This window comes from Phymastichus coffea, unplaced genomic scaffold, assembly GCF_024137745.1.
Source record: "Phymastichus coffea isolate CEN01 unplaced genomic scaffold, Cenicafe_Pcof_1.1 PCOF00003, whole genome shotgun sequence".
NCBI lineage: Eukaryota > Metazoa > Arthropoda > Insecta > Hymenoptera > Eulophidae > Phymastichus > Phymastichus coffea.
In genome coordinates this window covers 1,748,117-1,760,649 of record NW_026706814.1, presented here as the reverse complement: position 1 = coordinate 1,760,649, position 12,533 = coordinate 1,748,117, and the positions used below count along the sequence as shown (strand labels likewise).

At 35.0% G+C, this 12,533-nt stretch overlaps 1 protein-coding gene across 1 annotated transcript in view; it reads right to left on the bottom strand.

Annotated features, from left to right (window-relative positions):
* LOC131665443 (ubiquitin carboxyl-terminal hydrolase 7) overlaps nucleotides 1–12,533 on the bottom strand; it is a 957,589-nt gene that overhangs the window by 292,058 nt on the left and 652,998 nt on the right. Inside the window, exon 15 of the mRNA XM_058937325.1 lies at nucleotides 9,805–9,972. Coding sequence (XP_058793308.1) covers nucleotides 9,805–9,972 — 168 coding nt within the window. The remainder of the gene's footprint in view (nucleotides 1–9,804; nucleotides 9,973–12,533) is intronic.

Genomic DNA, 12,533 nt, shown 5'->3' with positions numbered 1-12,533 from the left:
GAAGAAAAATTTAAAAAACCAAAAAAAGTTTCATTTTCACAAGTTAATTCGCAAAACTGTATTAACCATATTTATTTAAAGCAGTGCATTGAGTGTTTATCGGAAGTGAAGAAAGGGAAAACTCATGAGTGTAACCGAATAACAAAGTATAACAATCTAAAAAACTATATAAATAATGAATTGCCCTCTAAAACTAAAGAACATTTAATAAGTGAGCTATTAAAAAGTAAGAAAGTATCTACACTTTCAAGTGAGTCAAGCAAAAGTGACGTAATAAACTTATCACAAGAACACGGTAAATCTCTCAAACTATCTTTAAAATCAAATAACAAAAAAGAATCTTTTCCTACTCTTTCACTTGATGATATGTTAAAAATCCAAATCAACCATTCAAAAAACATAAAAGAATCTTTTCCTACTATTTCAGTTGATGATATGTTAAAAATCCAAATAAACCATGGATTAAGTGCTAACACAACTTGCAGTATAGCTTCTTCTCTACGCACAGCTAAAAAATACGAAAGTTGATTGACAAAGATTTAAGAAAAAAATTAAGTACTTAAAGACACAGTCTTGATTCGTTATTTCACGTAAAAAAGGTCACATTTACAAAGTCTACTGATAAAAAAGTTTCTAATGAAATAAAAGATTTTGTTTTATGTAATAATGTATCTGCATTATGTCAATATGTGAATGAGCATCGTGAAAATTACGAAGTGCATCTAAAAGTCGGTATAGATGGCGGTGGAGGATTCTTAAAAACATGTTTATCAATTCAAAGTAACAATCAGGCGTTCGTTGAGAAGTTGAATAAAAGATCTCGTTCCAATTACAGCGATGGAATAGCACCAAACAAATTCAAAGATTCCGGTGTAAAAAAACTACTGATTTTAGGAATAGTAGAAGGACTTCAGGAAAACTATATATAACTGTTAATGTTTCTACGTTTTGGTCTCTTTTGAATTTAAATGAACTCGATTGTACTATTACCGCCGATTTGAAGATGATTAATATATCAGTAGGAATATGCCTCACTCAAGCACTTTTCCTTGCCCATGGTGTAATGCATCAAAAAGTAAGTTACACGATTGTAGAAATTACAGAACAATAGCTCAAATTTCCAAGAATAACGAGCTTTGGATGAAAAATAGCGGTAAGAAAAATAATGCAAAGTTATATGAAAATTTTGTAAACTATCTGGTTTTCAAAGACAGTAAAATTTTCGATGAAGATATTGAGATTATTAGTATAATTCCTGCTCCCAAACTGCATTTATTGATTGGTGTTGTGAACACTTTATATAATTACATGTCTAAAGAATTTGAAGAAGATAGTTTGAAGTGGGTACAAGCTTGCAATGTTATGAAAGAAGTCACTTATGCCGGACCTACTTTTGCAGGAAGCTCGTGTAAGACTCTATTAAACAAAATAGACAATCTTCGTAGTAATTGCAATATAAATTGTTTGAAATACGTGAAATGCTTTTCCGACTTTCGATTAGTAGAAAACCTAATTATGTTGATACAATAAATAAATTTCGTCAAAGTTATTTAGACTTAAATGTAAATGTTACTTCCACACCACGTACCATACTTCTGTTCAAAACATAATAAAGGGTTTGGGTTCTTCAGTGAGCAAGCAATGGAGTCTGTTCATTGTGACCTTAAAAAGACATGGAAGAAACGTAAAGTTGCTAATACGCACCCTGAGTTCACAAATCATTTATTGAAAACTGTATATGACTATAATAGTAGTCATTTATAAGCTATCCTAAGTAACTTGCTACAGTTTTTCGTTCCTATTATTTATTTAAAAAGCGTAAATAATATATGCTTATTATCGTTTACAATCCGTTTATAATTATACAACTGATTGTATAATTTATTTCGAAAAATTTTCCATATTATTTTTGTTAATTTATTGTAAATAAATGAGTAAAATTTATTTTATTTATTTTTAGAAAGTGTTAATAAATTAATTTTAGATTATAATTTATTATATAATTTATTTATAAACCTCCATTACCTCTTTATTTAATTATCAAACGTCACTACAGAGAGATGGCGCTACTAGTGCGTTTCAAGGTTATTTTCGGTTAATGGCATATCGTGGAAGAGCACACACCAAGTTTCAGCCAGATCGGCCAATTGCTTTGCGTTTTACATTCGTTTCAATTAAAGAAATCGAGTGGTTGTAAAAAAATGGACGAAAAAGAATTTCGTGTATTGATTAAACATTACTTTTTCAAAGGCAAAACGCCTCAAGAGATTAAACAGAAGCTTGATAAACATTATGGTGATTGTGCACCTTCGATTAGAATGGTTTATAAGTGGTTTCAAAATTTTTGGAGTGGCCATATGATCACAAAAGACGCTAAATATTCTGGACGCCCTGTTGAGGATACCACTTCAGAAATCATTGATAAAATCCATGATATGGTGATGGCTGACAGAAGAGTGAAGGTGCGTAAGATTGGTAGTACTGTAGGCGTATCGAGCGAACGGGTACATAATATATTGCACCAACATTTGGACATGAAAAAGCTATTCGCTAGATGGGTACCGCGATTGCTCACGATTGACCTAATACGAGATCGTGTGAAGTGTTGCAAGAATGGTTTGCAGCTGTTCCAGCAAAATTCGCAAGACTTTAAGCGTCGTTTCATCACTGTAGATGAAACATGGATACATCACTACACTCCTGATATGGAAGAATAGTCTAAACAATGGGTTACCAAGGGGAAATCTGCTCCGAAAAAGGCGAAGACAATTCTTTCGGCCGGGAAGGTTACGGCGACTGTCTTTTGGGATTCGCAAGGAATAATCTTCATCGACTATCTGGAAAAGGGTAATACCATTACAGGCGAATATTATTCATCGTTATTGGATCGTTTGAAAATCGAGTTGCTAGAGAAACGTCCACGATTGGCCCACAAAATAGTCCTCTTTCACCACGACAATGCGCTAGCTCACGCCTCAGCAGTTGTGGCCGCAAAACTGATGGAGATAGGATTCCAACTCGATTCACATCCTCCCTATTCTCCAGACTTGGCTCCGTCGGACCACTATTTGCTCCCTAATATAAAAAAATGGCTGGCGGGGAAAAGATTTTATTCAAACGAGGAGGTGACTACAGAAACGAATGTCTATTTTACAGACTTGGACAAATCCTATTATTTGGAAGGGATTAACAAACTAGAGCAGCGTTGGATGAAGTGTATAAGCCTAATAGTAGACTATGTTGAAAAATAAAAAATATTTATTCAAAAAATCAAGCAGTTTTTCTTTTTGCACGGACTTTTCAAACTAGATACTATATAATGATGAAAAAACAGTTAAATGTGTAAAAAAAAACGGCCAAGTCCTAGATTTCGATTTCGCGTGGAAACGTTTTCTGAAAGTTCCTACTATCGTATTCAACAAAAAAATCCAGAGTGGTTTTCAATTCGATTTAAATTTTTTAAAACACACGGTGAGCGTGTTTAACACACTTTGTTAAGACCTTTGAATAAATTCTACTTGATCAGAAAATATCAAAACCAGCTTATTTCGCATTGAAAATCCGATCTACAAGATGTCTCAACAATAAGAGTCGAGGTATCATAACTCGCAATTTATTCACCTCTCTATTTCCTTTTTACTCATATTTCTGTATGGAAAATACTAAGTGAGCCTCAGTCACTAGATTACATATTGGTACGTCTTAAATGTAAGGTTTTAGGGGTAGCTAACGCCCAAGACGTAACAAGCCATTCGATTGTACGATTATCTGTACATTTATCTAATGAGAAAAGTATTACGTATCACTGCTGACCTTCTGATCAAGTGAATATACACAATTTGAATAATACAAGTAGTTTATTACTTTATTATTTTTAAATTAATCAAGCGAATGAATCTGTGAAACAATATTATTATAACCATACGTATACCATCATTTTTTATGCATAAAAAAACAACAATTAATGGCAAGAATTTTACGCTTTAGTAAACTAGAAAGCAACGTTTCAATCTATCGGTAAAATATTCTCTATAAGTCAGTCGAATTAGAATTATGTCATTTCAGAGAATACTTTTAAACGTTAAAGATGCTGTAAGTTATGAACATCTAAGAACAGTAAATATCGTTGTTCATCCAACATTTACAGCAGCTTGTTAAGATTTAAATTTAATTGAAAATGATAATGGATAGAATATAGCAATGAATGTAGGATTAAATTGAATGATGCCTCTAATGCTCCATTGTTTATTTGTCCGCATGTTCATACACTGTCAACCTACTAAACCAGAAGAGTTGTGCATAGCTTGAAGGATATGTTATCAGAAGATTTTTTTTAAAATTATGAAACAACTATCGTTTATAAAATGGTATGCTCTGATATTAACAATATATTTGAAAAATGAAAAAATTCTACATAATTTTCTATCAATGGAATCATTAACTGAAAAAATAACACCTCCCTAGAAAAAACTGTATTTTTTTAAGAATTAGCTGAGAAAGATCGTAAAAATATGATAGTTAAAAATCTTCAACAAACAGAAATAATCATTATAAAGTATAATAAAACCTTAAATCAAATTATTTATTTCAACTTTTTTTAAATTTTATCATTTTATTAGTGCTATTATATGTGGTATTAATTTACTGTATTTTTAAATAAATCAATTTTTTAAATAAATCAATAAATCAATCAAAAAATAAAATAAACAATAATTGATCGTGCGCTAAGTGCGCTTTAACCTTCAAATATAGTAAATTATGCATCAAGATAACACAGTAGGCAATTAACGTACAGCGTAACATTGCCAATCAACGGAGAGTGGTCAGCAATTGATATTGTAAGTGCTTTATCTATTGTACTCTCATAGTGTAGAGACAGTTTCTCCGCACATCCCCATAGTGGAGTGATACTGCATTCTCAGCGTACGACACAGGACCGAATTGACTGTAATTAATTGTTTATAGTCATATCTCAAATTTATAGACTATATAAAAGTATCTTAATATGTTATAAGTATTAATATCTATCTTTTTCACAATTTCGAACACTATAGTACTAATCGGAATTTTGATCACTACTAGAATGACACAGTGCGCTTCATGCGTCTAATATTAAGATTTACTAATAGACAGAAGAAGATTTTTACGTATAAAGTTCTTTGAAAACATAATTTTGAACGTTATTATTAATACATTGCTAATTTCCAAGATAAATTTTTAGTGTATCCCACGAGCGCACTGTCAACATTGCTACGTACAATTGACCATGATTAAGCACATCTCTACGAAGATCAACAACAATATCATCAAATGCTTGACCTTGAGCTTTATTATCATTGTAAACACTAATTTAACAGGAAACTGGCGTGTTTTGAAAGTAAATGGATATTCATTTGTTCAAAATAATGAAATTTGATTTAAGAATACAATATCATTTGATTTGTCTCCATTTAAAATTTCATATTTCAACAAATGATAGAGAAATCTAATTCTCAAACGTGTACCATTACACAAACCTTCATGAATATTTAAATTCCTAATTAACATTATAATACTGTTTTTTCTTAATCATAATTCATGTGGAGGCAAAATGAAAGAATTCAATGAGTTTAGATATTCCGGTAAAAGTATTTCGTCAAATTCACCATTGTCACAATTTTCGGTGCTGTCAATGCTGGTAGTAGTTTCGTCTAATAAATAAGTAACTAATTTATTTAATTCATCAATGTCAATGTTTCGAGCGGACAAAATAGCACATTTACTCATTGCATCGAATTTCTTTTCTATGATCAACCGTTGAAACACACTAAGAACTATATCATCATTTTTTTTTAAAGACAGTGATCAGGTAAAGTTAAATTGTCATTTTGATCGTTCAGAGTTCCGTCACCAACTAACAATAAAAATTTAGCTAAATCAATTTCATGAGATAAGACTCTTATATTTGTGGTAAGATTTGTAATGGGGTGGATTAACTGATGCAATCGGCGTTTGTCTAAGAACAATCTCCCATGATGCAGAGCTAACCGCCACTCCCTTATTCACGTATGAGTAAACGTGTGTTCGCCTTTATAATTGATACTTTCGCTCCAATGTCTCTTATCCAACAGAGCTGAACTCACCTTAAGTTACCCGACTTGTGACACTTTCTTTATCTTAGGTGTGAGTAGACTAAGGTTTATTTCCACTGTTCCCTAGATGAATCGACTTAAAAAGATTTCAGGAAACTTTTCCGTTAAGTTAAAGGTGAACGAAAGAACGTAAAGCGGCGAATAGTAAAATGATCCATTTAATAGGATTCATCGTTTACAATCTTTAAAGGGCCAAAAGACTTAGGCATGCGTATAGGATTTACAATTATTCGGGAAGAGAGAGAGAGAGAGAGAGAATTCGATTCTCTCGCGAACTATAATTCTCGGCGAGAACGCGAAAGAGGTAACGGTCGCTTAAAAATAAACGCGTGGAATTATTCGTGTCGTACGGAAATAAATGTGGTGCACCTACCCTGCGGTGTGGTTACGGTGATCACCCGTAACCGATTATTAGCAATATTACTGTTGGCTCCTGGGGATGCTGCTGCGCTGCCTGGATCACCGGTAACGGTTGCTGCTACCAGTATATGTTGCTGTTCTGCACAATGCTGCTTCTTCGCTGCTGTTGTGAGCTACTGCTGCTAGCAATACTCACAACACCTACAATCGTTTAAAAAAAACAAACAACTCGAAAAATCGGCGAGCACAAATCGGCGAACAGCTGAGGCAATCCTGAATTTAACTCGCGCGCGCCCTCTCTCTCTCTCTTAATTGTTCGCTCTAGCACCGCGAGGGCTACCGAATCACGAACGTATCGATCGTACGAATCGACTACCGTTACAGATTATATTTGAGGAAATGTTGCCACAATACGCTATATTTAATAGAAAACTTTAAAGTTTCCGTGCGTGTTTCCTTTAAGTTTAATTGAATGAAGTTGTCTAAAATCACCTCCTAAAACCATAATTTTACCTCCAAAAGATAAGTCATTGCCGATGATATTTTAAAGAGTTCTGTTTATAATTTCTAGAGCATATCTCGGAGCCATAGGTGCTTCTTCCTAAATAAAAACTTTTGTTTCCATGAGTAGACGACCTTCCTTAGAATGTGCTTTTATGTTTGATGATGAATTGCTATACATTGAAACAGGAAGACCAAATATTTTGTGCACTGATTTTCCTTTTGGAAGTAATATTGCTGCAATACCAGTAAAAGCCATTCAAGATACTTTAATATCTTGTGGACACAATAAATTGTAAATAGTTGTATAAATAAAAGTTTTTCCGGACCCTCCTGGGCCATTGATACATATGCAATTATTGTCGAGATTATTGTTATCAATAGAAAAATATTCTATCCAAAACAATTTGAACAATTTCTTTTTGCTGTTCATTCAACAGCTCATATTGTTTTTTACCAATTTTTTACCAAACTCTGTTTGTGATAAATCATTAACATTTTCCGATAATATATGCTTAATCACTGTTTCATCCATAGAAAGGAAATCAGACAAACTTGTACCTTCATAATTTAGCAAATTATTTATTTCAGAGTATGCCATTTTATGACTCACAACAGAATTATTTGTCCATGGAAAATTTTCAGATAACGCATCTTTAAATTTATCCCATAAGTCTTTAGGATTGGTTGGCATTGTATTAAAATTCGGGTAAATAATTGTCTAATCTGGCGTAGCATCATCGACATTGATGCTTCTTCGATTGCTTTGACCCATTTTTGATCATCTTCTATTAGCCCTAGTTCTAAGCATGCTGCTGTAAATGTAGGTTGGATTATGCTATTAACTGTTTTAAGCAAATCAAAGCTGGTAGCTTCTTTTACGTGCAATAATAACAGTGTCAAGGGAAAGAGCTCTATTTGTGTAGGATTGATAGAAAACATTCATTCAATACAGTTAAACTGTTTTTTACGTATAGCCCATTTAGATTTCATGATTTCATTAACTTTTTCTTTTTTATAAGTAAAAAAAGATGGAATATCTCTGTAAAAATACTTGCGTGCATTTTCATTTCCAATGTTTAATTTGAAAAAATCAAGTAGCTTACTACTTGCTTGATTTAGATTTTCTACAAAATTGTCTACATTAGAAATTATAACGGACTGTCGATGTGGTGAATGAACTGGTAATCTTTCTACAGCCTGACTCATATCTTGTAATGGCTTACTGAAAATTCTATAACATGCTTCAACGGGTCCCATATACCCAGTTTCTATAAAACTAGCAACCTCATCATAGCTGATAGTTCTAGATATATTTTCACTACCAATAGTTACAGTAGCTGCGTCATATCCTTTATAAATGTATTTATATAAATATTTTACAGCTCAAACTCTTGAAAAAATTTCCACATTTATTTGACAGTTAAACATTTTTAATAAATCACGGCAATACGGTACAACCCATCGATTATCAATGACGTGACCGTTAGATAATGATGCCGTCATTTTTCCTTTGGAATTGAAACGGTAATCCGTTTTTATCCATAATTGTTTCATTTTGAAAATTTTTAAATATAAGTTGAATGAAAATGTTGATACAACTATACTTGTGACGAGAGCAGGCCGCGTGCCGGTCTCTCGTCCGCGTTTCTCCTTCCCCCACTCGGCTAGGCGTGGTGGCCAACATTGGGCGCATTTAAGTATGCGTCTAACACTTGGCCTTTTGTTTCAGCGCCAAGGACGAGCCAGCGCAGTTGAGCGCAAGAAAAGTTGAAGAGCGCGGAGAGAGAGTGAGAAAGAGAGAGAGAGAGAGAGAGAGAGTATTAGGCCCATGCAGGGATTGGCAGGCGCGCAACGCGTGACCGATAAGCGACGCGTCGCGTTCCGCCTAACTAATAGGTCAAGGTAGGGAGAGGAGCGAGCGCCGCTGAGCGGCTGCAAGATGCGCGCAAGAATTAGTGCGTGAGGAGAGTCGCAGCCGAGCCCTACTAGAGTGAGGGAGTCTAAGCCTAGTCCTACGAGAGTGCGGAAGTCCGAGCCCAGCAGAGAGAGCAGTTTGGGATAGCCGGGAGGAAGGAAGATCAACCCTTCCGGCAACGGCTTTGCCAGCAACTGCAGCCAGCCCACCTGCCAAGAGAGTCAACGTCGCCTACGGATACCTGGTCAGCGATAGCGGTTAGCGACGATCTGACCAGCGACGACGCCCGGTACTTCCTGCGGCAGCGCATCGCTCAGGATTCTCGACGTTGCGAGGAACAGGAGATAAAAGGTCAAGTCTTCCTTTTCTTCTTTCTCACTACACTCTCTCTCTGTTGATGCGACGACCGGTGTGCGTGGAAAGAGATAGCCTGGCACTCACGTGCCGGCTATCTGAAGGTTCGCGCTAGGTTTAATTCATAGTGACGTAAGCTGCGACCGGTGTATTGTCCAGGCGCCCACGTGCCGGCCAATTTACCCGGTATTAGTCCGCGTAGTTTTTAAGTAAGTTTGTAATAGGTTAAGTACGCGATTAAGTATTAGTGAAATGCGAAATGTTCATTTGTGATTATCTTAAGTGGCTTATTGTTCTATTTGTAGTTTGTTGGTCGGTAATTTAGATTATGTTATGCGCGCGTATGTTCAGTGTGAATAATTATTAATAATAATAGGTTGTAAGTGAGATTTGATTCTTGTCTGTGTATAATTTATTTATCAACCTCCCCTCGTTCTTCTCTCTCAATTGTCATGAGCGAAAGTGCCTCACTTACCCCGCAAAAGAATTGGTAACAAAGGATCGAGTTTTGTTACATACTTAAAAGAAAATGAAACTTACTTTTGGCACTTGAAAAATTGTAGTAAATATGGGTCTGTATTAAGTCTCTGAGAAACCGCTCTTGCCATTTGTTCATAAGTTATTCTCTGCGAAAGCTCCATTACGAATCCTACATCGTTCGGAATGGTTTTATCACAAAAAGTAACTTCCATTCGAGATGATAAATCCCTGTAAAAATATGTTATTAGTAATTATTAATTTTGATTAAGTGATGATATATTATGAAATTTAATATTAATTAAGTATCAAAATATTTATTTTCGAAATTTAAAATATTAAATTGAAATTTATTATTATTGAATTATTTTGAAAATAAATTTTACGATCCAATTGTTATCCAAAAATAATGTCAAATTTGGACAAATCATGAAATTTTACATTGATATTTGAGATGAAAATTAATTAATTTACCAATTTAAGTTTTTCGTTATATCGGGGTTTCTTTAGAAAATGTAAACTCGTGTATATAGGGTGAGTAATTTGAATCAACCCATCCAAATATTTAGGAAAGTTGGAGTACATCAAAAATTGGTTCAAATAAAAGTTGTTCAGGACAATAAGGGTCATCTTCACATTATATCAGTTTTGATCTTGTGATTAATTTTTATGGTCACTTGAAGGTCAAAGTGATTTTCTTTATAGGGAACCTCTTTTTTTACACCGTATTTGAAATGAGCAGGAAATTTTACGTCCAAAATGATATTTATAAATTCTTTTTAGCATGACCTTTAGAAGGTTAAATCAAGATTGAATATTGAAAATTCGTTCAAGACGCGTTTTTTTTAAGCTTATAAGTATTGCAGATAATTAAATGTTTAAGTGAGCTTGTGGACCAAAAACGTTGAGACTCTTAACTTTCAGACTCTTAACATCGTTTCGATAGCTTTCTAGTTGCAAGTATCTCTATTAGTGGTAGATTTTGGTGTGAATGTGTGTAATAATTAATTAAAAATAATAAATTGAGAATAAACAATAATAAATTATTTAATCTGTTAAGTGATTCGGAACTTATAAAAATTCAAGCTTGTCAAAGGGAAATAAAAACCATGGAAGTAACCCGAATAAAGAACGCAAAAGATCGATCACCCTTATTGAATCAGATAAAGTAGTTCAGGATCAAAATTTGTGAAGAAATTTCAAATGACTTTTTAAACACGAGGGACTCGCGACATTGAAATGAGTTAGAAAAAAAATCCTTCAAAAATAAAAGCTTTAATCAGTAACGTAAATGTAGCATTGAAGTTACTGCTTTAGTATATGAGGAACGAATAGACAACTATCATTACAAGCGATTTATAGTAACAATAAGAGAGAATATAGGTATAAAGTTTCTGGATAAAAGTAAAATAATCATAGACCATAACACTTACAATTATATTTCTTGTAATGGAGAATCATGGTTCATCGATTCGTCCGTTGGCTCTCACCATCATTCATTCGTCACTTTTAGCGTGTATGTGTGCACTCTCATATCTGTTTTGTTTGTTCGAGATGCGGCAAATGGGATGATTGACAAAACCAGGAGTGTCCGATGACTGCTCAAGAAAAAGAGATACGGCAAACGTGAGATCGAGAAGGGCAAAGAAGAGTTGACGAGAGAGAAAGGAAGAGATAAAAAGAAAGTTTAAAAGTAACTTCGAATCAGACTATAGGATCGTGTGCGTTATCTATTTTTGTTTTCGTTTCAATTTTGTGAGTTTTCTGAGCTTCGTGGCTTACTCCCGTTTTTACTGTGTATGTTTGCGAATATATGCTTGCGCGGGGCGTATCAGATTGAGTTTATATTTTTTGTAGCTGAGTCCCACCTAGCTAGTGATGGATTCTGGAACCGGTGCATGTGAGAATCCCGACAAGGATTCACGCGGGTAGAGCGCGCGATCCTTCTCCTTCTCGGCAACGGCCAGCGATCGGCAGGAGTATCAATAAACAGTAGCAGTTGCGAAATTCGGTGCTCGTCTTTCTCTCACTCTTTTTTTTCTCTGGCGCTCTCTCTCTCTCTCTTTATTTTTCTCTTTTATATATTCAGAGACCGTGTTCACGTGTAGCTGAGCAGTCTTACTAGCCCCTACGTTAGTCGTAACAATCGATCGCATGAAATGGATTTGATCGCATCGATCAAATCCATTACTACGATGAGAAGCTAGAGAAACATCTAAAGTGCGAGAAAAAGTAGTCTGCCGGTAGAAAACATAGCCTACCAAGGGTAGAGTAAGAAAATTCATGTTACAGAAAGTGCTGTGATGGTCTAGGTAGATGAGCAGAAGACCAGCAAATCTATATCTAAAGAAAAGAAAAAGAGCAAGAAGGGGTCAATATTTCACGAGCACCAATGACAGAGGCTTTTAGACAGCGAGTCGGTGCTGGAGCAGTGTGCGGCGAGTAGTACGATATAATGCAGTCTATGCCAGCTCAGTACCATAATCTCCAAAACTAGGGTAATCGATCAATGGCAGTGATAATCTACGAGTCGCGTCATCCCTACAGGCACAGACGAAGGCTGTGGCACAGCAGCAAACCCAAGGAGGAAGGCAAAGCCATTCTCCATTACGTGAGAGGTACTTTGGATGAAATTGGGAAAGGGACCGATGATCTGAGTGCTAGAATTAAAAGCAACCAAAAACGAGGGAGCCAAAAATTCTACCAATGTGATAGGTTGGGGCACTATGCCCCGGGTTGTTCCCTAACAAGCCCATCGGAGTCGTACTAAACTACCAGGCGTCCAATTTGGA